The sequence below is a fragment of the Thunnus thynnus genome, chromosome 14, assembly GCF_963924715.1.
Source record: "Thunnus thynnus chromosome 14, fThuThy2.1, whole genome shotgun sequence".
NCBI classification, from domain to species: domain Eukaryota; kingdom Metazoa; phylum Chordata; class Actinopteri; order Scombriformes; family Scombridae; genus Thunnus; species Thunnus thynnus.
This window is the reverse complement of record NC_089530.1, coordinates 31,126,405-31,152,706: the sequence shown is the minus strand read 5'-3', so window position 1 is coordinate 31,152,706 and position 26,302 is coordinate 31,126,405. Positions and strand designations below refer to the sequence as shown.

Below are 26,302 nucleotides of genomic sequence, written 5' to 3'. Positions count from 1 at the left end.
TTTTCATGGGTGCAACCCACATATTCAGCTCTGCTGCTCATCCCACAAATGCATGTTCCTTACAAATGTGGCTCCATTTAAAAGGGAAATAAACAGACTTTCCAACAGTATAAGATTTATTGCCACAAAGCATTGTTACAACAAAGAAATAATCTACCAAACACAAATTTCCTTACTTTTTGTGCTATGTTTATAATATGGACACCAAGCATACTCTTTCCAAAATACATCAAATACTACAGGATAATACAAGACACAACAAGGACAAAGTGGAACTTAGAACTAGGTGAACAGTTAAAAGAGGATGACGGTGAAAACGCGTATAAAGCAATACATAAAAAAACAAATTTTAGATATTGGAGGAGAACTCATGGAAAATATACACAAGATTTTTTATTACACCAAAAGTACAATCAAAATTCACAATATCCATTAAAACAGACTGTTGAAGAAGGTACGGCGAAAGTAATGCCATTCACATATTTTCTTTTTCTGCCCATCACTAAAAACATTTTGGCAACGTATCATAACACCTATCATGAAAATTTTCCAAATTAAAGAGGGACCTGAACCAAAATATATTATTTTAGGTATATCACCGCCTGAACTTACATTCGAAATAGACAGATATCTATATAGGATACTTAGAATTGCAGCTATGAAACATAAAAAGGAACTGGGTAAAACCTTTATTTAACAATTGGTAGGCAAATGTAAACAGTATCTTAGAAATGGAAAGAATAACTTATAGAATTAGAAATCAGGAACATTTGAAACGGTGGCGTAAATGGATTAAATATGTGGACCACAATTAGACAATACTGATGGTTTCAGCCCTGAAGAGTTAGAAGTTAATGCCCCCCCCCCCCCCCCTTTTTTTTTTCCTCTTTTCTTTGTGTATGTATATATTATTGACTTATTTATTTTATTTTACCCCCCCCCCCCCCCCCCCCCCTTTTTACTATTAATATTGCACACTAAGAACATATAAATGTTGTAGGAATGATGTAGGTATGAACAATATTATATGTATAACTCTTTGAAAAACTTATAACAGGGATCAAACATTAACATGAACAATGTCTCTAGAATATCAGAAAATGATTTTGGGGGTAAATTGAACCATTGACTCAACTTGCCCCAACATCACTGACATGTTTTACCCCACAACCTCCATTTTGACAAAACTGTTTCACACAGTGGCTCAGATCCACAGTTATGCTGAGTTTATGACCTTGTTTTGTAGCTTATGCTGACTTAAATTAACATATAATAATGTCCAAAATGTAACTATTTTAATTAAGATACAAGACTGATAACTTTAGTAACATGATGAATTCATTTGGCATGACAAAAATCTTTTCTTTTTGCTCTGGTTTGATGACCACTCTCTCCATGTGCTTGAGGCCAAGATGGATTGAGTAATGTGAACTATACTTTCTCAATTTGTGGTCACATGATTACTTTTGTTTATGGTTACCTAGATAAAAAGGGTGGCTCATTTTACCCACTGGCTCTATTTAGCCTGTTCTGCCCTACTGATGACAAAAACAACAATTCAAAGAAACATACTGACGTACTGATTAATCACACAAACATATACCCCCAGTGTGTGAAGGCCTTGACTCTTAACTCTTCAGAGGAAACGATTTCTAAGGACATTTTTAGAAAGTGAGGTCATGTCGTCTCCTCTGAGCTGCTACAAGAAGAAAACATGATGTCAGTTTATGAAGCGTACGTCTTCTCCTGAAACTCTGAAACTTCAAACCTTTTTAAAAGCAGCTAATCATCCACTCAGTTTTATTTGCATCCATTCAGCCTGACGGTGGATTCAAACTGACCTTCTCACTGTGAGGAGACAGAACTAACCACTGTACAACCTGCCAGTTTGAACTCACTAAATGAAAACTCAATAAACTTCAAATGCAAAAGTGAAACTGAGGCTTCAAACTCAACAGAAGCTGCACTGCAGCCAGAATAGAGTTTACAGCCATTACAGCGTTTATAACTAACACAACAAATCATGGAGCTGCAATAATGTGGATATGAAACACACAACAGAACACGACCGCGATAGAAACATTTATTTCATCCCTCAAAGCTCAGATACAACATGAATAATATGTACTGCATGTGACTTTATTTTGACTAATCTGACTAATAATTTAAATACTGACAGATGATCTACAATGAATCAAATAAAACATCAAACAAATCTTCTTTATTATCTTTCTGCATTCAGCATTAATTTAAGATTTTTCTGTCTTGCTGTGACGCCAGTTAGCTGCAGCTCCTCAGCTGTTCAGCTGATCACACAGACAACTACAGTATCAGGGTGCTTATGTACAGTATTATTTTTTTCAGCTGCAAGCCTCGCTTCAAACTCATGTTTTTGTTTCATCATTTCCTCTTTTAACTTCAACATTTCTCTGCTGTGTTCCTTCTTCAGTTCCTCCAGCTCTTTGTTCCTCTCGGCTTCAGACTCTTTCAGGATTCGTTCTTCCTCCCTCTCGATGGCTTCCTCTGCTCTCAGGTACATTTCATTGGTGTAATGTGACCCTCCATTCTCATCAACCATCTTCTCTATTTTATCCAGAAGCTGACTGACTTGTGACGGGTCGTCTGTGTTGTTGTTGAAGACGTGATAACGGCTGTTACACTTCTGGACGATGTCTGTCAGGTCTTTGCTCTTTGAGAGATACTCTTCAATGGTTTTTTTCTTCAGGTTGTCTCCATGAGTGAACAGCACCATCGTGTATTTAGAAGCATCTTCACCAAACGTTTCTTGAATCATTTTCACTGTTTGTTTCTCCTCCTCTGTGAACCTGCCCAGCTGAAGAACCACCAGGAAGGCATGTGGACCAGGAGAAGACAGACCGATGCACATCCTGGCCTTCTTCAACACAGCTTCATTGGGTAAAGTTGTATCAAACAGTCCTGGAGTGTCGATGACAGCAACCTTTCGCCCTCCAACTTCTCTTCTTTCTTTCTTGCAATCAGATGTGACGGACTCTGCAGACAGTTCAGACTCAAACACTTCTTCATCACCCAAGATGGTGTTTCCTGATGAACTCTTCCCCACTCCCGTCTTCCCAACCAGAACAATCCTCCACTCATCAGAACCTGTCAGACAAAGGTTAAGTTAGTTTCAGAGCAGTTCTGTAGCTGATGTTTGTTTGGAAATATATGCAGAACAATAAAACTGCTTTACAGAGAGCAATTCCCAAAAGATCTTTTTTACTTAGTTTCCTACTTATTACTTAATTCTAATTCGCACCATCCCAGCCACCGTCTCATCAGCCTCCTGATACGATACAGGACTGGAGCTGCTGTTCAACTGAAGCAAGCCCCCACCTCCCCGTTGCCCCCCACCTCCCCATTTCCCCTCAGACCTGCATAACACTAACTAATAACTAACCTGGAGTGTTGGCGGATGGAGCAATACTGTTTCTTTCTTTTAAAGTTCTTATTGTTGGGTAGTTTTTTGGTTTTATTTCAACTGATTGATGTTCTTACTATTTTTTGAAAACACTATGTGTTGGGAGCTGCTCTATAATTTTGTTGAAACAATGAAGGCTTCCACTATCTGATGGACGTACTGACGTGCTACGGTAAGCGTATTGTATCATTTCCGGTTGCCGACTGTGTATACTGATAGCGTTGTTGCTGCTCTCATCTCAGTTGATTTTCCTATATATATCACATTACTGTTGATTAATATCTGCTGTATATTTAAACTTTCGCTAGTTTTACACAAACACTCTCAGCGCTTTTCTCTTAGCGACTTTTCTCGCTAATCGCACAAGTTGTTAGTCACTTTAGCTCTGCAGCTAGCATTAGCAGCTAACTTAAACTAAGCAGTTAGCGATGGCTTCTGTCTCTCCCTCTCGTTCTCCTGCTCTCTCTTGCTCGGTGTGTCAAATGTTTAGTTATTCCTCTGCCTCCTTTAGTGATAGTGGTAAGTGTAATAAGTGTAGTTTATTTGCAGCACTGGAGGCAAGGCTTAGTGAATTGGAAGCGCGGCTCCGCACCATGGAAAAACAATCAGCTACTAATGTAGTTAGCCAGCCCCTAGTATCCGGTGCGGGCCGACCTAGCGTAGCTCCCACTCCCCCGGCAGCTCCCGAGCAGCCGGGAAGCCAGGGTGGCTGGGTGACTGTCCGAAGGAAGCATAGCCCTAAGCAGAAGCCCACGGTTCACCACCAACCAGTTCATGTTTCTAACAGGTTCTCCCCACTCAGCGACACACCCGCTGAGAAACAAACTCTGATTATTGGCAGCTCCATAGTCAGAAACGTGAAGTTAGCGACACGAGCAGCTATAGTTAAATGTATTCCTGGGGCCAAAGCAGGCAACATTAAGTCAAATTTAAAACTGCTGGCTAAAAATAAACGTAAATATGGTACGATTGTCATCCATGTCGGCGGCGACGACTCCCGATTACGCCAATCAGAAGTCACCAAAATTAATGTTGAGTCGGTGTGAACATTTGCAAAAACAATGTCGGACTCCGTAATTTTCTCTGGACCGCTGCCTAATCTGACCAGTGATGACATGTATAGCCGCATGTCACAATTCAACCGCTGGTTGTCGAGGTGGTGTCCAGCAAACGATGTGGGCTTCATAGATAATTGGCAGACTTTCTGGGGAAGACCTGGTCTGATTAGGAGAGACGGCATACATGCCACTTTGGATGGAGCTGCTCTCATATCCAGAAATATGGCTGAGTTTATTAGTAAACCAAAACCATGACAACCCAGAGTTGAGACCAGGAGGCAGAGCTGCAGTCCTACACGCTTCTCTGCGCTTCCATTAGAGCAGTTACCCACCCAAAACCACATAGAGACTGTGTCTGTCCCCCGACCACATAAATCAATTAAATCCAAAGTAAACAAAAGAAGAGTCATTCATGAAAATCTAGTAAAAATTAAAACCACTACTTATCTTAGTTACAACAAACTAAGATAATTAAATGTGGACTCTTGAACATTAGATCTCTATCATCTAAAGCTGTTTTAGTAAACGATTTAATTTCAGATCATCATATTGATTTATTTTGTCTTACTGAAACCTGGCTGTGTCATGAAGAATATGTCAGCCTTAATGAATCCACTCCCCCCAGTCATATTAATACTCATATTCCTCGAGACACTGGCCGAGGAGGAGGAGTTGCAGCCATTTTCAACTCAAGCCTAATCATCAACCCTAGACCTAAATTTAATTATAACTCATTCGAAAGCCTTGTTCTTAGTCTCTCAGCCAACCTGGAAAACTTTACAGCCAGTTCTATTTGTTATAGTGAACCGTCCTCCTGGCCTGTACTCTGAATTCCTATCTGAATTCTCAGAGTTTTTGTCGTATTTAGTCCTTAGTACAGATAAAGTAATTATAGTAGGTGATTTTAATATTCATGTGGACGTTGATAGTGACAGTCTCAGCACTGCATTTATCTCATTATTAGACTCAACTGGCTTCTCTCAGTGTGTAAATAATCCCACTCACTTAACCACACCCTAGACCTTGTTCTGGCTTATGGGATTGAAATTGAACATTTAATAATTTTTCCACAAAATCCTATTTTATCAGATCATTTTTTAATAACTTTTGAATTCCTATTACTGGATTATACACCATTAGACAAAAATGTCCTCACTAGACGTCTCTCTGATAGTGTTGTAGATAAATTTAAGGAAGCAATTCCATCAGTACTGAATTCACTGTCATGTCTCAATACTACAGAGGACTCTTATGTTAACTTTAGTCCCTCCCAAATTGATAATCTTGTTGATAGTGCTGCAGGCTCACTAAGACAAACACTCGACTCCATCGCCCCCTTAAAAAGGAAGATAATAAAACATAAGAGGTTAGCTCCATGGTATAACTCCCAAACCCGCAAATTAAAGCAAACATCGCGAAAACTGGAAAGGATTTGGCGTTCCACCAAAGTAGAAGAATCTGGCTTAGTCTGGCAAGATAGTCTTAAAACATATAGGAAGGCCCTCTGTAATGCCAGAGCCGCCTATTACTCAGCATTAATAGAAGAGAATAAAAACAGCCCTAGGTTCCTTTTCAGCACTTTGGCTGACAAAGAGTCATAACTCTATTGATCCATGTATTCCTATAGCTCTCAGTAGTAACGACTTTATGAGCTTCTTTAATGATAAAATTCTAACTATTAGAGACAAAATTAACCACCTCCTGCCCTCAACAGGCACCGTTCTCTCCCCAAACACAGGAACCTTGGTAACAGCAGTAAATCCTGACATATATTTGGACTGTTTTTCTCCAGTAGACTTGTCTGAACTAACTTCAATGATTTGTTCATCCAAACCATCAACCTGTCTCTTAGACCCCATCCCAACTAGGTTGCTTAAGGAAGTCTTACCCTTAGTGAGCACTTCTTTACTAGATATGATCAATCTGTCTTTAGTAACAGGCTATGTACCACAGTCCTTTAAAGTAGCTGTAATTAAACATCTTCTTAAAAAGCCTACTCTTGATTCAGGAGTTTTAGCCAATTATAGACCTATATCTAACCTTCCATTTCTATCTAAGATCCTTGAGAAAGCAGTCTCTAATCAGTTATGTGACTTTCTACATAACAATAGTTTATTTGAGGATTTTCAGTCAGGATTTAGAGGCATCATAGCACAGAGACAGCACTGGTGAAAGTCACTAATGACCTCCTAACTGCATCGGACAAAGGATTTGTCTCTATACTTGTCCTGTTAGATCTTAGTGCTGCATTCGACACAATTGACCATCAAATCCTTTTGCAGAGACTGGAACATTTAATTGGCATTAAAGGAACTGCATTAAGCTGGTTTAAGTCCTATTTATCAGACCGATTTCAGTTTGTACATGTTAATGATGAATCCTCCGTGAAGGCAAAAGTTAGACACAGAGTTCCACAAGGTTCTGTACTTGGACCAATTCTGTTCACCCTGTATATGCTTCCTTTAGGTAATATTATTAGGAAACACTCCATAAATTTTCATTGTTACGCAGATGACACTCAATTATATTTATCAATGAAGCCAGATGAACCCAATCAGTTAAACAAACTCCAAGCATGCCTTAACGACATAAAGACCTGGATGACCTGCAATTTTCTGCTACTAAATTCAGATAAAACTGAAGTTATTGTGTTTGGCCCTAAACACCTTAGAAACACATTATCTAATGATAAAGCTGCTCTGGATGGCATTACCCTTGCCTCCAGCACCACCGTAAGGAATCTGGGAGTTATCTTTGATCAGGATATGTCCTTTAACTCCCACATAAATCAAATTTCAAGGACTGCCTTTTTTCACTTACGTAATATCACAAAAATCAGGCACATCCTGTCCCAAAAAGATGCAGAAAAACTAGTCCAGACATTTGTTACTTCTAGGCTGGATTATTGTAATTCCTTATTATCAGGCTGCCCTAACAAGTCTCTAAAGACTCTCCAGCTGGTCCAGAATGCAGCTGCACGTGTTCTGACTAAAACTAGAAAAAGAGACCACATTTCTCCCATTTTAGCTTCGCTGCATTGGCTTCCTGTAAAATCTAGAATAGAATTTAAAATCCTTCTCCTAACTTACAAAGCCCTTAATGGTCAGACACCATCATATCTTGAAGAGCTCATAGTACCGTATTATCCCACTAGAACACTGCGCTCCCAGTATGCAGCTTACTGGTGGTCCCTACAGTCTTTAAAAGTAGAATGGGAGGCAGAGCCTTCAGCTATCAGGCTCCTCTTCTATGGAACCATCTACCAGATTCAGTCCGGGGTGCAGACACCCTCTCTATGTTTAAGAGTAGGCTTAAAACTTTCCTTTTTGATAAAGCTTATAGTTAGGGCCGACCAGGCTCGCCTTGGATCAGCCCTTAGTTATGCTGCTATAGGCCTAGACTGCTGGGGGACTTCCCATGATGCACTGAGCTCCTCTCTCCTCCTCCTCCTCTCCATCTGTATGCATTCATGTAACATCAATGCATGTCACTAACTTTGCTTCTTCCCCGGAGTTTTTTGTGCTTTCTCATCTCACAGGAACCCCTGGGTTCTGGGCCGAACCTTCGCGGTCCTTCACAGTCCTGATGGCATCCTTCCCTGTCTATTGATGCTTGTGCTTGTTGTTGTTGTTGTGATTGTTTTTCTTCTGTCCCCCCTCCCCCTTTCCCTCTCTCTCTCTCTCTCAACCCAACCGGTCAAAGCAGATGGCCGCCCACCAAGAGCCGGGGTCTGCTTGAGGTTTCTACCCGTTAAAGGGGAGTTTTTCCTTACCGCTGTCGCCAAGTGCTGCTCATGGGGGAATTGTTGGGTCTCTGTAAATTAAAGAGTTCGGTCTTGACCTGCTCTATGTGAAAAGTGCCTTGAGATGACTTCTGTTGTGATATGGCGCTATATAAATAAAAATTGATTGATTGATTGATTGATTGAACAATGACAGTAAAGACTGATTCTAACCGTGTGGAAAACTGTTAGTTTGATGTATTGATGTGAGGAAGGTTACAGTGTCCTCATCGCTCCACACAGATCTGATGTTTTCAGCTCTTCAGTCATATGCTTCATCATTTATTCACTAAATAACAGCAAAATTAAAAAATAACACAAAAATGTTGTGTGCACGTTACAAACTAACACGTTACTCTTATTCCTCTACTTTTTGTGGTAACTAGTAATGTAACTAATTACTGTTTCAAATTAAATAACACAATAACAGTTACTGAAATGTAAATGGGCTCATTACTTGTTACTTTTATTTTACGTGAACGACAAACACCCACACAACACAAACACAACATCATCCTACCTTCCTGTGTCTCAGAGCCACGTTGTCAGTGTAGCAAACTCATGTTAAAACATAAGCTCTGTCTCTGGAGTTATAACCTCATATATAGTAAATAATACCTGTTTGAGTTGTGGATCTGCAGTAAAACCTGGAGCGGACTGATGAGTTGTCTTTCTTTGATGTTTGTGAAACTGGATTGAACTCTGAGATTTTAGGAGGAGTTACACTTTTGCCTTAAAAGTAACGCAAACTTACTTTCCCCGGTAACTAATTACTTTTTATATGCAATAAGTTGTAAAGTAATTGAATTACTTTTTGAGAGAAGTAACTGTAACTAATTACTCATTTTCAGTAACTTGCCCAACGCTGCAAATGACCACGACAGACAGATTATTAGAACCATGTTGGAGAAAGAAAAGACATGTTGTATGTTATCGTCTGTATGTCTGTCTGTTATGTCAATCTTATTGATCTTCTATGTCACTCTTCTTTTTGTCACATTATTTCACCAATAAAATAAAAATAAAACATTTTTGGACTCTTATTCAACCATTATAAATGTTTGGGAAAATCCGTAATAAGCTGCTGATCTGTGTTGAAAGCATGCTGACCAATCACCTGCCACCAGCATTTTGGGCTCATTCACAACCTTGCGGACTAGTGATGCAGGAGGAGATAAAGATAAAAGAAAGGTTCATCACACTCAACTATCATCCAATTATTTCACTGGGCTCTGTGCACAGGCTTTCCTATCATCCACTGATCATCTTACCTCCATACTGTATATATCCATGAATTCATGTTAACTTGTGTCTTCCCTGAATGAACTACTTTTATACCTCAGACAGGAAACACTTTTTTACACAGATATGTAGACTATTGATTTCGATTTCTGGTGTTTCCACTCAGTTATTTCCATTCAGGAACAAAAATAATGTAAATATTAAATAAACAACAATATTAGATATAATTTTTTTAAATTAATTGGTCAACCTTATCTAACCATATGGAGTGAACAACACGACATAAATGAAGTCATGTTCTAAGGCTGGGTTGTAGTTATTTGTTACAAGTCAGACAGATTTTAAATGAGGTTCTTTCTGGAATAGAACCTGGAGGTTCTGGTTTCACTGCGGCTCTCTGCAGGTTTAGTCAAAGGGAGAAGTTTTGGATCTGCAGGTCTCTGAAATTATTCACTGTTTCTTTCTGATCATTTTCAAATGAAATAAAACAGTCGATAAACATTCACCTCAATTTAGGAGATGTATTAGGATTGAAGAGATAATTTACCTGATGATGACATGTCTGCTCAGATTGCTGAACTTGGTTATATGAAGCGTGTACTGCTGGTTGGTGGCTGACAGATGATGGTGATGATGGTGAATGATGTCACAGTCAGGTGTCCTGATGCTAGGAAGACTAGAAACAGAAACAATAAAAGATCATTTGTGATCAATTATTACCTGGAAGTATTCAAACATTGTTTCAAATGAGAGAACGTCAACATGATCTGAGAGGAATTTATATGTTCAAAAACAATTAGTGAGGATTAATGTAAAATATTGTATTACAGTCAAAGGAGTTAATTTATGGAACAGCTGTAGTGAGGAACTGAAAACATGTAAAACACTCAGTAAGTGTCTGTGTTTGATTGACAGCAGCTGGGGGGATGTGTCAGTGCATCGCGTTGACAGAATGGGAAAAGTTTCGGAGGGTGGGCTGAGAGCCGTTGTGACTCAATGATGTTAAAAGCAAGGAAAGAGAACTCAGGAATGCATCCTTTGAAATGAATAATCAATTTCCTCCTGAGATAAATGGAGAAAGGAAAATTCTATCCAGTTATGAAGTAGCACCACGGACTAAATGCATGTCTGTTGACATGTACATAAACAACAGGTTGTATAGGAAGTCAAAGGTTACCCTGTGGTTATTCTAGACCTGTGCACGGTCTGATGGGTTATCTAGTCCTGGACTCATGATGGGGTTTTCTGTCACGTGTCAGAACCAAATAGGAAACCGGTACCCTCAACTGACTTGTCATTACTGAGGAAAGGATTGCATTTAGAACATGTTAATGTTTGCAGCTTGCCTAATCAGATGCATGAGGTTTCTAATTTAATGATGAATAATAATGTTCATATTTTAGGCTTCAGATGACACAATTAATGATTGAAGGATTCATCTTGAGGTATTCAACATGATGAGAAGAGATAGGAACAGGTATGGAGGAGAAGTGACTTTAAATCATCAAAATCATATTTGCCTTCAAAGGAGAGATGACCTTTATGTTGGTCAAGTTGAGGTCATTTGGGTATAAATACATTTGGGTACAAATTGCTTTTTGGATGTGATTACAGACCTCCCGAATCAAACATGTCCTATCTGGAACATCTGTGTAGCAGCATAGATAAAGCAACGGAAGAAAACATGGAGGTACTCCTACTGGGTGACTTCAGTATTAATCAGAGTGATACAAAGAATACAAATACAATAAAACTGTCTTTGCTGAGACCTGTAACTAAAACCAAATGGCTACAAGTGCAACAAGATTTTCCACTGGAAACCATGAGAAAATTGAGACATGTATTGATTTGATTTTTAGAAGTGAAGAATATTCCATTTCTCTGGGTTGGACAGATCACAATATTGTGACGATAACTAAAAACACCAGGGGTCCGTTTCACAAAGCAGGTTCAACAAACTCTGAGTCTAATCCTGAACTCTGAGTTGATCTGCTCTGAGATAGGAAACTCTGAGTTTCCCTCATTTCAGGGTGAACAGACTCTGAGTTTTCACTAAACCTGCTTTGTGAAACGGACCCCAGATCTCCCAGGAAACCACTGCGTATTGTTGTCAAGAGAAGTTTTAAAAGTTTGAACCAATATGAATTTCAGAATGATTTAGCTGTGGTTCCTGGGGCATTGGTGTATCTTGAGGACAATTTGGATCATGCCACTGAATGTTTTACTCAACTCTTAATAGAGGTGATGGAGCATCACGCTCCAGTGAGGAAAATGACTGATAGCAACTCCATTAACTTTCCTGTTTAATTGGTCACTTGAACGAGGACACGTCCCAGAGAGTTGGAAGCCCGCCAAACTTTGTCCCATTCCTAAAGATAATAAGCAACCTGTTACGGTGGACAGTAGCCACCCTACAAGCATTCTCCCTGCAACTGGTAAACTGTTGGAAACAGTAGTGAGTAAACAAACTGGCAGTACATGGAGAACAATGATTTACTCACTATTCTCCTGTAGATATGACTGATGGATAAGGATAATATAGTTGTGGCTTTATTCATTGATTTTAGTGCTGCCTTTGATCTGGTTGATCATTATATATTATATGCTGTAAAACAGTAAAGTGTTTGTAGTTGTTCTGTTTTCCTGCTGTTGCGGCGAACATTAAAGTAGACGAGTGGACTAAAGAGACTCTCTGAGCTTTTACCAACGACCTGAAAATGCTTTTAATGCAGTAATTTAATATGAACAGAGTAACCAGAGTTGGTTAAGTCATAATATTATAAGAAAAGAGTTTTATATATATATATATATAAAAGTTTTATATTTAGTTTCATATTTTCTATATCTCAATAAAGTTGAAACTGGTTCAATTTTAATTGTTAATTAAAAAAAAAATTCTAATATTCTAAAATCTCCTGTAACTGAGATTAAAAAACCTGTAACTGACAGACTGCTGTCATCACACTAAGGAACTAAAATCTTGTCCAATTAGATTTTTTTCTTGAAATATTACAACCTTATACTTGAAATTAAATGATCAATTTCATTGGTCTTGTTGTGTTTTTTAAGGTATGAATGATATTATGTAAAGTTTGTATGTTTGTAAAATATGTTTGGGAGGTAAATGTTTTGTGATGCAGCAATGCTGAGCCCAAGAAAATCTTAACTTAACCAAGGAAACAATAAAGTTGATTTATCTTTAAATGTCTTTTCTTTCTCCGACATGGTTCTAATAATCTGTCTGTCGTGGTCATTTGCAGCGTTGGGCAAGTTACTGAAAATGAGTAATTAGTTACAGTTACTAGTTATTTCTCTCAAAAAGTTATTGAATTACTTTACAAGTTACTGCATATAAAAAGTAATTCGTTACCAGGGAAAGTAAGTTTGTGTTACTTTTAAGGCAAAAGTGTAACTCCTAAAATCTCAGAGTTCAATCCAGTTATACAAACAGTTATACATACAATCTTTGGTTACGAATAATGAGAGAAAACTTTAAATCTGTCATCTAACATTTTCAACATTATTAGATGTGTGAGAAATCATTCACAGAAAAAACACTTTTAAATTTATTTAATTTATTTTTCATTTTCATTTCATTGAATGTTATTCTATAACATTTCATTTATTAAGTTATCATGTTCAGTCATAGTGAGTTTTTGTGTCCCAAAATCCTGATATTGAAAGTATTTCATGGTTCTTCTTTCAAAGTGTTCTTACCTGTGTTGTTGAGGACGCAGGAAGAGAAGAGAGAGGAGTCAGAGCTGAGAGGCTTTATATCAGCAGAGAGGTGGCAGGTCCCATGATGTCCCATTGATGTCCCATGAAAGGGGAGGGGGGGGGCGTCTCTGAGACTGTTTCTGTGAAATCATGTGACCTGCCACCTCTCTGCTGATATAAAGCCTCTCAGCTCTGACTCCTCTCTCTTCTCTTCCTGCGTCCTCAACAACACAGGTAAGAACACTTTGAATAAATAAATAAAATGAAAAATAAATTTAAAAGTTTTCTGTGAATGAACTCTGAGATTTTAGGAGTTACACTTTTGCCTTAAAAGTAACACAAACTTACTTTCCCTGGTAACGAATTACTTTTTATATGCAGTAACTTGTAAAGTAATTCAATCACTTTTTGAGAGAAATAACTAGTAACTGTAACTAATTACTCATTTTCAGTAACTTGCCCAACGCTGCAAATGACCACGACAGACAGATTATTAGAACCATGTCGGAGAAAGAAAAGACATTTAAAGATAAATCAACTTTATTGTTTCCTTGGTTAAGTTAAGCTTTTCTTGGGCTCAGCGTCGCCGCATCACAAAACATTTACCTCCCAAACATATTTTACAAACATACAAACTTTACATAATATCATCCATACCTTAAAAAACACAACAAGACCAATGAAATTGATCATTTAATTTCAAGTATAAGGTTGTAATATTTCAAGAAAAAAATCTAATTGGACAAGATTTTAGTTCCTTAGTGTGATGACAGCAGTCTGTCAGTTACAGGTTTTTTAATCTCAGTTACAGGAGATTTTAGAATATTAGAATTTTTTTTTTTAATTAACAATTAAAATTGAACCAGTTTCAACTTTATTGAGATATAGAAAATATGAAACTAAATATAAAACTTTTATATATATATATAAAACTCTTTTCTTATAATATTATGACTTAACCAACTCTGGTTACTCTGTTCATATTAAATTACTGCATTAAAAGCATTTTCAGGTCGTTGGTAAAAGCTCAGAGAGTCTCTTTAGTCCACTCGTCTACTTTAATGTTCGCTGCAACAGCAGGAAAACAGAACAACTACAAACACTTTACTGTTTTACAGCGTATAATATATAATGATCAACCAGATCAAAGGCAGCACTAAAATCAATGAATAAAGCCACAACTATATTATCCTTATCCATCAGTCATATCTACAGGAGAATAGTGAGTAAATCATTGTTCTCCATGTACTGCCAGTTTGTTTACTCACTACTGTTTCCAACAGTTTACCAGTTGCAGGGAGAATGCTTGTAGGGTGGCTACTGTCCACCGTAACAGGTTGCTTATTATCTTTAGGAATGGGACAAAGTTTGGCGGGCTTCCAACTCTCTGGGACGTGTCCTCGTTCAAGTGACCAATTAAACAGGAAAGTTAATGGAGTTGCTATCAGTCATTTTCCTCACTGGAGCGTGATGCTCCATCACCTCTATTAAGAGTTGAGTAAAACATTCAGTGGCATGATCCAAATTGTCCTCAAGATACACCAATGCCCCAGGAACCACAGCTAAATCATTCTGAAATTCATATTGGTTCAAACTTTTAAAACTTCTCTTGACAACAATACGCAGTGGTTTCCTGGGAGATCTGGGGTCTGTTTCACAAAGCAGGTTTAGTGAAAACTTTGTGAAACGGACCCCTGGTGTTTTTAGTTATCGTCACAATATTGTGATCTGTCCAACCCAGAGAAATGGAATATTCTTCACTGCTAAAAATCAAATCAATACATGTCTCAATTTTCTCATGGTTTCCGGTGGAAAATCTTGTTGCACTTGTAGCCATTTGGTTTTAGTTACAGGTCTCAGCAAAGACCGTTTTATTGTATTTATATTCTTTGTATCACTCTGATTAATACTGAAGTCACCCAATAGGAGTACCTCCATGTTTTCTTCCGTTGCTTTATCTATGCTGCGACACAGATCTTCCAGATATGACATGTTTGATTCGGGAGGTCTGTAATCACATCCAAAAAGCAATTTGTACCCAAATGTATTTGTACCCAAATGACCTCAACTTGACCAACATAAAGGTCATCTCTCCTTTGAAGGCAAATATGATTTTGATGATTTAAAGTCACTTCTCCTCCATACCTGTTCCTATCTCTTCTCATCATGTTGAATACCTCAAGATGAATCCTTCAATCATTAATTGTGTCATCTGAAGCCTAAAATATGAACATTATTATTCATCATTAAATTAGAAACCTCATGCATCTGATTAGGCAAGCTGCAAACATTAACATGTTCTAAATGCAATCCTTTCCTCAGTAATGACAAGTCAGTTGAGGGTACCGGTTTCCTATTTGGTTCTGACACGTGACAGAAAACCCCATCATGAGTCCAGGACTAGATAACCCATCAGACCGTGCACAGGTCTAGAATAACCACAGGGTAACCTTTGACTTCCTATACAACCTGTTGTTTATGTACATGTCAACAGACATGCATTTAGTCCGTGGTGCTACTTCATAACTGGATAGAATTTTCCTTTCTCCATTTATCTCAGGAGGAAATTGATTATTCATTTCAAAGGATGCATTCCTGAGTTCTCTTTCCTTGCTTTTAACATCATTGAGTCACAACGGCTCTCAGCCCACCCTCCGAAACTTTTCCCATTCTGTCAACGCGATGCACTGACACATCCCCCCAGCTGCTGTCAATCAAACACAGACACTTACTGAGTGTTTTACATGTTTTCAGTTCCTCACTACAGCTGTTCCATAAATTAACTCCTTTGACTGTAATACAATATTTTACATTAATCCTCACTAATTGTTTTTGAACATATAAATTCCTCTCAGATCATGTTGACGTTCTCTCATTTGAAACAATGTTTGAATACTTCCAGGTAATAATTGATCACAAATGATCTTTTATTGTTTCTGTTTCTAGTCTTCCTAGCATCAGGACACCTGACTGTGACGTCATTCACCATCATCACCATCATCTGTCAGCCACCAACCAGCAGTACACGCTTCATATAACCAAGTTCAGCAATCTGAGCAGACATGTCATCATCAGGTAAATTATCTCTTCAATCCTAATACATCTCCTAAATTGAGGTGAATGTTTATCGACTGTTTTATTTCATTTGAAAATGATCAGAAAGAAACAGTGAATAATTTCAGAGACCTGCAGATCCAAAACTTCTCCCTTTGACTAAACCTGCAGAGAGCCGCAGTGAAACCAGAACCTCCAGGTTCTATTCCAGAAAGAACCTCATTTAAAATCTGTCTGACTTGTAACAAATAACTACAACCCAGCCTTAGAACATGACTTCATTTATGTCGTGTTGTTCACTCCATATGGTTAGATAAGGTTGGCCAATTAATTTAAAAAAATTATATCTAATATTGTTGTTTATTTAATATTTACATTATTTTTGTTCCTGAATGGAAATAACTGAGTGGAAACACCAGAAATCGAAATCAATAGTCTACATATCTGTGTAAAAAAGTGTTTCCTGTCTGAGGTATAAAAGTAGTTCATTCAGGGAAGACACAAGTTAACATGAATTCATGGATATATACAGTATGGAGGTAAGATGATCAGTGGATGATAGGAAAGCCTGTGCACAGAGCCCAGTGAAATAATTGGATGATAGTTGAGAGCTGGAGCTCAGTGTGATGAACCTTTCTTTTATCTTTATCTCCTCCTGCATCACTAGTCCGCAAGGTTGTGAATGAGCCCAAAATGCTGGTGGCAGGTGATTGGTCAGCATGCTTTCAACACAGATCAGCAGCTTATTACGGATTTTCCCAAACATTTATAATGGCTGAATAAGAGTCCAAAAATGTTTTATTTTTATTTTATTGGTGAAATAATGTGACAAAAAGAAGAGTGACATAGAAGATCAATAAGATTGACATAACAGACAGACATACAGACGATAACATACAACATGTCTTTTCTTTCTCCAACATGGTTCTAATAATCTGTCTGTCGTGGTCATTTGCAGCGTTGGGCAAGTTACTGAAAATGAGTAATTAGTTACAGTTACTTCTCTCAAAAAGTAATTCAATTACTTTACAACTTATTGCATATAAAAAGTAATTAGTTACCAGGGAAAGTAAGTTTGCGTTACTTTTAAGGCAAAAGTGTAACTCCTCCTAACTCTCATCTTTGTCCTCCTAAGTCCAAGTCCTCCAAACATCAAAGAAAAACAACTCATCAGTCCGCTCCAGGTTTTACTGCAGATCCACAACTCAAACAGGTATTATTTACTATATATGAGGTTATAAGTCCAGAGACAGAGCTTATGTTTTAACATGAGTTTGCTACACTGACAACGTGGCTCTGAGACACAGGAAAGTAGGATGATGTTGTGTTTGTGTTGTGTGGGTGTTTGTCGTTCACGTAAAATAAAAGTAACAAGTAATGAGCCCATTTACATTTCAGTAACTGTTATTGTGTTATTTAATTTGAAACAGTAATTAGTTACATTACTAGTTACCACAAAAAGTAGAGGAATAACAGTAACGTGTTAGTTTGTAACGTGTTATTCCCAACACTGCTGATGGTATGATGAGAGTGGATTGATGTATGTGTGGGTCATGTGTGCATGTTGGGATGTTTGTATGAGAGGCAGTGAAATGTTATTGATGTAACCTTTTCCTGCTCTGCTCACATTCGTCACTTTCCTGACGCTCGCTCTCTCACTCACCTGCTATGCAAACATACATATATTACATTATATTATATTATATTATATTATATTATATTATATTATATTATATTATATTATATTATATTATATTATATTATATTATATTATACAGTAAAATATAATAATGACCATTATAAGTAATTAACATTACATTTATACATTAATGAGTAATGAGGCCAGACTGGGGCACTGCAGAGAAGAGTGACAGATATAACACCAACACAACACTGTATTAATGGTTTTTTGAACCCATTTTTGTGTTATTTTTTAATTTTGCTGTTATTTAGTGAATAAATGATGAAGCATATGACTGAAGAGCTGAAAACATCAGATCTGTGTGGAGCGATGAGGAGACTGTAACCTTCCTCACATCAATACATCAAACTAACAGTTTTCCACACGGTTTTAGAATAGAATCATCTTTACTGTCATTGTTCAACAAAATTATAGAGCAGCTCCCAACACGTAGTGTTTTTAAAAAATAGTAAGAACATCAATCAGTTGAAATAAAACCAAAAAACTACCCAACAATAAGAACTTTAAAAGAAAGAAACAGTATTGCTCCATCCGCCAACACTCCAGGCTAGTTATTAGTTAGTGTTATGCAGGTCTGAGGGGAAATGGGGAGGTGGGGGGCAACGGGGAGGTGGGGGCTTGCTTCAGTTGAACAGCAGCTCCAGTCCTGTATCGTATCAGGAGGCTGATGAGACGGTGGCTGGGATGGTGCGAATTAGAATTAAGTAATAAGTAGGAAACTAAGTAAAAAAGATCTTTTGGGAATTGCTCTCTGTAAAGCAGTTTTATTGTTCTGCATATATTTCCAAACAAACATCAGCTACAGAACTGCTCTGAAACTAACTTAACCTTTGTCTGACAGGTTCTGATGAGTGGAGGATTGTTCTGGTTGGGAAGACGGGAGTGGGGAAGAGTTCAGCAGGAAACACCATCTTGGGTGAAGAAGAAGTGTTTGAGTCTGAACTGTCTGCAGAGTCCGTCACATCTGATTGCAAGAAAGAAAGAAGAGAAGTTGGAGGGCGAAAGGTTGCTGTCATCGACACTCCAGGACTGTTTGACACAACTTTACCCAATGAAGCTGTGTTGAAGAAGATCAAGATGTGCATCGGTCTGTCTTCTCCTGGTCCACATGCCTTCCTGGTGGTTCTTCAGTTGGGCAGGTTCACAGAGGAGGAGAAACAATCAGTGAAACTGATTCAAGATCAGTTTGGTGAAGATGCTTCTAAATACATGATGGTGCTGTTCACTCATGGAGACAGACTGAAGAAAAAAACCATTGAAGAGTATCTCTCAAAGAGCAAAGACCTGACAGACATCGTCCAGAAGTGTAACAGCCGTTATCACGTCTTCAACAACAACAAAGACGACCCGTCACAAGTCCGTCAGCTTCTGGATAAAATAAAGAGGATGATTGATGAGAATGGAGGGTCACACTACACCACACAAATGTACCTGAGAGCAGAGGAAGCCATCGAGAGGGAGAAAGAACGAATCCTGAAAGAGTCTGAAGCCAAGAGGAACAAAGAGCTGGAGGAACTGAAGAGGGAACACAGCGGAGAAATGTTGAAGTTAAAAGAGGAAATGATTAAACAAAAACATGAGTTTGAAGCGAGGCTTACAGCTGAAAAAAATAATACTGTACATGAAACTCATCATCATTATTACATCTGTGTGATCAGCTAAGAAGCTGCAGCTAACTGGTGCAACAGCAAGACAGAAAAATCTTAAATTAATGCTGAATGCAGAAAGAGAGTAAAGAAGATTGTTTTATTTGATTTATTGTAGGTCATCTGTCAGTATGTCAATTATTAGTCAGATTAATCAAAATAAAGTCACATGTAGTACAAAACAGATATTATTCATGTTGTCCACTGGTTCCCAGTCGCTGCCCGCATCAAATTCAAAACTCTGACACTCGCTTACAAAACAGCAACTAAAACGGCTCCCGCCCACCTGAACTCCCTCATTCAGGTCTACACACCTCCTGCCCACTACGCTCTGCCAATGAAAGGCGCCTGGTACCATAACAGGACCCTAAGTCACTAGCTAGACTCTCCTCCTCTGTAGTTCCCGGGTGGTAGAACGATCCGCAGAGTCTCTCTCAATCTTTAAGAAAAGACTAAAGACCCAGCTCATTGGCAAACACCTCTGCATTTGATGGACTGGAGGTAGAGAAAAAAGAAAACAAACAAACAAAAAAAATCTGCTTCCAAGGACTCTATGCGTTGCCTCTGTGTGCCACCTGTTGGCATCTACGTCCTATCAGACTCAAACTTAGCTTTATGGCTCTTACTGGTGTTGTTCTCCCCTGCCTAGAATCTCAGATGTACGTTACTTTGGATGAAAATGTCTGCTAAATAAAATTGTAAATTGTAATGATGTCTGGAACAGCTGCTGTTTATCATACAGATCTGTATCTCTGGACTGAGTGCGCTCCACAGAGAAAAATATAAATGTTAATGAAAATATATATATGTTGATTAAAATGTATGCTTGGATTAATAAAGTCTGGTTTGGGATAATAAATCATATTCAAAGGGTATAAAAATACACACAATTAATACAAAACATGTATAGATGAACAACTTGTTGACTTTTATTAATAAAACACATACATGGATAAATAAATTGTCTGCCTTCATCAGTAAAACATCCACAAATTACTAACAAGGATGCATTTCCTGTCATCTCTCTCTGCTGCCATCTAACAAACACTCAGATCAATTAAAGCTGCAAGCAGCATTGAACGGGCCGTCGCACCTGTAAAAAAACAAGGAAAAACTGCAGTACAGAGCTACAAAATTTAGTTTTGATTTTATTTTTCTGCAGCACTAAACTGTCACCCTCACTCCATTTTTTCCCTTCCCCTCATAGGTCATCCCTACTACTGAATTATACATATAAGACCTATAATTATTGTAAAATACACTATAATAACACCAAACTTCATACAAAGTTTGTATATATATCCCATGACTTTGGCCAAATCCTACATAGTTTAGACATCAGAACCATTTGTTTGACACAAAGTCCATGCCCAGAGATTGCCTCCCTATTGGTTTACATTGTAAAGTGAGATGTGGCACTGCAACTTTCAGGGCTTATATAATCCAAACCATTTTTTAAGATGAGTAGTTTCTAACTAACTCATGTATCAAAGTAAAATAATACAGTAAATTTCTTGCAAGAGATGTAAGATATTTTTATATTGTGTCTGCTTTAGTTTGTTGTGTGTAGAGTTTCAACAATGTTTCAGAATAAACTCCACATTCAGATTAATAAACTGTTCATTCAGATTAATAAACTGTTCATTCAGATTAATAAACTGTTCATTCAGATTAATAAACTGTTTGTGCTGTCCTCACTAAAAGCTGTTGCAAGCAACATGTTTTTCAGCTATACAGTCAGCTTAACATTATATTCTCCAGCATTGCATCCTCCAAGGATCAGGGTGATGTGTTTAGCAGGATTTAATTGAGGAAAATATGTAATTTTGTAAAACTGAAAAAGAACACAAAATACAAACAAGTACCTTCTTAGGTGCTACATAATATCTCTAGTACACCAATAGAGAAAAGATTACTGACATAAACCCATGTGAACAGGTGCTTAAAAATATGTCAATATGTGTAATAAAGTATGAAAATACAACAGTAAATGTCATTTAGCAGAGCAGCAATGCTTTAATTGCTAATACATCCATATGTAGTTGACAGTGAAGTAACCATCATCAAAAATACTGCATTTAAACCTGAGAAATACTAATATAACATGTCAATATAACCGGAAATAGTAGAAGACTTACAGATGAAGCTGTTTTTGTGGACTTTAAGGCACAGGATTAAGAACACTGTTACACTGTGATGCTTATTCCATGAACACAGGGGCAAAAAGGGACTTCCTTAACTCTACTTCCTGTTTACTATTCCCTCACTTCCTTTTCAAAGCAGCTATTGGGAATCACCACTAGGTGGTACTAAAGGACATACAAAAGAAACCAATACAGTGATTCCAATACACTGTGTGCATTCAGATGAATAAACTGTTCACTCTGTACATTTTGTTGTGTTGTCTTGTGTTGTTGTGTGATGTTGTTGTTACCAGGCAACAGCAGCAGAGTAGCGTTGAGTCTTGTCATCTGTTGATACTCTGGAAGTTCAGCCGTCGTCGTGAACAAACGTCCTGCTGCTCTGCTGGAGTTCGTTTTAAATTACAAACACTTTTTATATATTATAGTTCTTAATAAATTAAACCTGTGATTCTACACAGCAGCTCTTGATGGACTCCTCCATACAGGACCACAGTACCCAGAATCCCCTGCTCTCCTAAAACACTGATACAGGAGCCTGTCTACTTTTCCTCATCAGCCAAAAGGTTTTTCTTTTCTTCTTTTTTATTAATTTCTGTACAAATTAATCATCAGAAGCAGTAGTTTCAGGAGGAGGTGAATGAAAACAGCAGAAAATTAGAGTTCTGTAGTAAAAGATTTTAAATCAGATGATCTCTGTGGTTCTGTTCTGTTGTTTGGGGCTCTGATGACCACATTTCCCCTCTGAGCTCATTAAAGTTTAAGTTAATCTAATTGTGAAATGTTGACGTCAGCTTTTAGGAAACAGCTGCTGATCTGAACGCAGGGCAAAGATCCTCTCTGTCATATGTCTCTGCTTCTGATGCTGGTTTTATTCTGTTTTATGGGTTTTGCTGTTTTTATTTATTGTCAAGCTGACTATTTTATTTTCTTCTTTTAGCTCTTGTATTCTTTTATTGTTGTCTGATTCTATGTGAAGCAATTTGTAAATTTGTTTTGATAAGTTCAATATAAATAAAGATATATATTTCTGTCAGTGTAAATGATATAAAACAGGGTTTTATCATAATCTTGTTAACAGTGTTACCACCTCTGATCATTGACTTTAGTAAAATCCCAGCAGGAAGTTCCAGGTCTGAAAAGTGAAGCCAGTGCGGAAGTGACTTAAACCTGCATTCTCTCGAGGACTGGGTTGAGGTTATGCACAATATATATATTGGATGGAAAAGTTAACTTTCTCTGTGAGACTGGAGATGGACAGATATGAAAGAATTTGGGAAAATTGGATAGAGTACATAAAACCAATTAGATTAGACTTTATCTGAGATGTTCATCATGGGAACAAAGACCCCTAGTTCATATTTCATAGCAGCATAACAGATGTTGAAAGGTTCTGTTTCTTTTCTTTTTATTTTATTCTATTTCACAATATTTGCAATATCAATGACATGGTCGAACTCTAACTGTCGTGCTCTGGACATGTGTATATGCATCCATGTATGTGTATATATATATATATATATATATATATATATATATATATATATATATATATATATACCTTTTGATATGTATGAGTAGGCACAGTTATTCTCTATCTGGATCCAAAATAAAAGACTAAGGAAGATTGTTATGTTTAATTTAATAATATTGTAATATCAGGAATAGAGAAAAGAATAAGTCATTGTGTACCAGTTGTAAGCAGAATGTATGTGAAAATGGTAAATAAAAAGAAAATTAAAAAAAACAAAAAACAAACCTGCATTCTCTCTAACGGCCAGCAGGGGGCGACGCCACTGGCTGCTAAAAGAAGTCTAATTATATGGAAGTCTATGAGAAAATGACCCCACTGCTCATTGATTTATTACCTCAGTAAACTGTTTCTTAATGAGTTTATGGTCTCAATCACTAGTTTTAAGTCTTCTTCAATACAGCCTGATGTTCATTTAGTAAACTATGGTCCCATTTACAGTAAAATAGACGATAAAGCAGCGTATGCTATAGGGCTAGTCACTACTATGGCAGTGAATGAAGGGCTGTAGTTGGACCTTGGGGAGCTCCTCCCAGCTCCACGCTCTCGTCTAAATATGGTCACTTCTGCCTCCAAAAATCCAAGATGGCGACAATCAAAATGCCAAAGTCGAGGCTCAAAACAGGAGTCCACAAACCAAAGAGTGACGTCACAGTGACTACGTCCGTTATTTTTATAGCCTACAATCTATAGATTCAAGGAGTCAGTTTGTTATTGTTAAGTTCAGGAAATTCAGAAACACAAGTGATTTGTTTTTTATTCATCTTTCAGTTCAAGCTGAGGTCAACAGTGATTGGCTGCTCCCACAAAGGTCAACGCGACGTTCCTGTGTTTCTGTCAAATATCAAACAAACGCAATAAAAAATAAAATTAAAAAACACAGAAGTTTATTTCAGTTTGCATATAAGTCTGAAGTTATTTTATATTTTTCTTCTTGTCATTAAATCTCATGTTCAAACCAACAACACATCAGTCCGTCTCTCAACACTTTCCTCCTTCTCTGTGTCTCTCAGCTCCGAGCTCATTGGTTCCTACTGAAGATATTAAAAAACAGCTCACAACTGTATAGTTTCACGTTTAAAAAGGTTCAGTCATTTCCTAAAACAGCTGTTCACTGTAGTAACAAACAAACAGGAGGAAATAGTGTTTGTTGGGGACTATTTTCAGTGGCGGATGAATCTACATTTGGTGCTCTAGTGAGTATTTCTGGGATTTGTTGACAAGCAGAAACACATAAAACATCACCAGATTTATCCTTTAATGTTCACCTTTTTTAAACTATAATCCTTCCTGAACTTTAGCCAGAATCTAGTTTCTCTGTGAGAATTCAACATAACTTTCAGGAGTCGTCGAGTGTTCACATCGTCATATCTCAGAGGAACAAACCTTTAAAATTAAAACACAAAAAGTCTTTCATCCGTGTCATTTGTGTGTTTAAATGACACATAAAAAAACAGTAGTGACACATTAAAGACAGTAAAATGTCCTGCGAGCTGAAGACAAAATAATCATTTAGACACAAACACAAACGTTTCAGTGGAAATACGACATTTAAGTTTTATTAGCAAGCTCTTGTAGTCCAGAAGTTTTTTTTAAAAAAACAAGACAAAACAACCAATCACAGAGCAGCTCTGTTTGTTTTGGAGCTGGGCGGGAAGTGTGTGTTTGCTCTGGACACAAAGAAATAAAACTGATCCGTGAGAAACATCTGACAAACAGCAAAATGTCAGAATGACCCTTTAAGTGAGAGGTTGATTAAAGGAACCTTTAGCTCAGGTGTTCACACACCTGTGACATCACAGCCTATCAGGTGTCACCACGGTGAAACCATTTAACAACATGACAGGTGGTTGCAGCCCTTTAGCTCAGTGTTTAAATGTTAAGCTGCCAAGAATGAGATAAAGACCGAGGTCTCGTTTCCCAGATGGATCGAAGCTCAAACCTTTATTTCACCTTCACCATCACCTTCACCATCACCTTCACCTTCACCATCACCTTCACCATCACCATCACCATCACCTTCACCATCACCTTCACCTTCACCTTCACCTTCACCTTCACCTCCACCATCACCATCACCATCACCTTCACCATCACCATCACCTTCACCATCACCTTCACCTTCACCTTCACCTCCACCATCACCTTCACCATCACCTTCACCTCCACCATCACCTTCACCATCACCTTCACCTTCACCTTCACCATCACCTTCACCTTCACCATCACCTTCACCATCACCTTCACCTCCACCATCACCATCACCTTCACCATCACCTTCACCATCACCATCACCTTCACCATCACCTTCACCATCACCATCACCTTCACCTCCACCATCACCATCACCTTCACCATCACCTTCACCATCACCTTCACCATCACCTTCACCTCCACCATCACCATCACCTTCACCATCACCATCACCTTCACCATCATCTTCACCATCACCATCACCTTCACCTTCACCATCACCTTCACCTTCACCTTCACCTTCACCATCACCTTCACCATCACCATCACCATCACCTTCACCATCACCTTCACCTTCACCTCCACCATCACCTTCACCATCACCTTCACCATCACCTTCACCTTCACCATCACCTTCACCATCACCTTCACCTTCACCTTCACCATCACCTTCACCATCACCTTCACCTTCACCATCACCTTCACCTTCACCATCACCATCACCATCACCTTCACCATCACCATCACCTTCACCTTCACCTTCACCATCACCTTCACCATCACCTTCACCTTCACCTTCACCATCACCTTCACCATCACCTTCACCTTCACCATCACCTTCACTATCACCTTCACCTCCACCATCACCATCACCTTCACCTTCACCATCACCTTCACCATCACCTTCACCTTCACCTTCACCATCACCATCACCTTCACCATCACCATCACCTTCACCTTCACCATCACCATCACCTTCACCTCCACCATCACCTTTACCATCACCTTCACCATCAC

At 38.1% G+C, this 26,302-nt stretch overlaps 2 protein-coding genes, 1 long non-coding RNA gene and 1 pseudogene across 4 annotated transcripts in view; 2 read left to right on the top strand and 2 right to left on the bottom strand.

Annotated features, from left to right (window-relative positions):
• The window catches only part of LOC137197509 (uncharacterized), a 37,554-nt gene extending 15,587 nt beyond the window's left edge, over positions 1-21,967 (bottom strand). Inside the window, exon 1 of the long non-coding RNA XR_010931446.1 lies at positions 21,778-21,967. This is a non-coding gene — a long non-coding RNA (uncharacterized lncRNA). The remainder of the gene's footprint in view (positions 1-21,777) is intronic.
• Positions 984-10,198, bottom strand: LOC137197508 (GTPase IMAP family member 9-like). The gene is made up of 2 exons (XM_067610967.1): positions 10,068-10,198; positions 984-3,123 (listed from the first exon to the last, which is right to left on the bottom strand). Exons 1-2 carry the CDS (start codon positions 10,078-10,080, stop codon positions 2,303-2,305), a joined length of 834 nt encoding a protein of 277 aa, XP_067467068.1. The 5' UTR covers positions 10,081-10,198; the 3' UTR covers positions 984-2,302.
• On the top strand, positions 3,584-5,179 carry LOC137197507 (uncharacterized; annotated as a pseudogene).
• Positions 13,416-21,739, top strand: LOC137197505 (GTPase IMAP family member 9-like). Of its 2 annotated transcripts, XM_067610964.1 has the most exons (4): positions 13,416-13,471; positions 16,184-16,312; positions 17,427-17,504; positions 18,835-21,739. In XM_067610964.1, exons 2-4 carry the CDS (start codon positions 16,300-16,302, stop codon positions 19,653-19,655), a joined length of 912 nt encoding a protein of 303 aa, XP_067467065.1. In that variant the 5' UTR covers positions 13,416-13,471; positions 16,184-16,299; the 3' UTR covers positions 19,656-21,739. The 2 variants fall into 2 exon arrangements, with proteins under 2 accessions (XP_067467065.1, XP_067467066.1); XM_067610965.1 differs by lacking the exon at positions 17,427-17,504.
• Positions 21,968-26,302: the final 4,335 nt, after the last annotated feature.

What these genes read in the sequence shown, in the direction of transcription:
- LOC137197505 (XM_067610964.1), top strand. An exon ending in CAGATCCACAACTCAAACAG is followed by an intron (nt 17,505 to 18,834) that starts GTATTATTTACT and finishes TTTGTCTGACAG; the next exon opens with GTTCTGATGAGTGGAGGATT.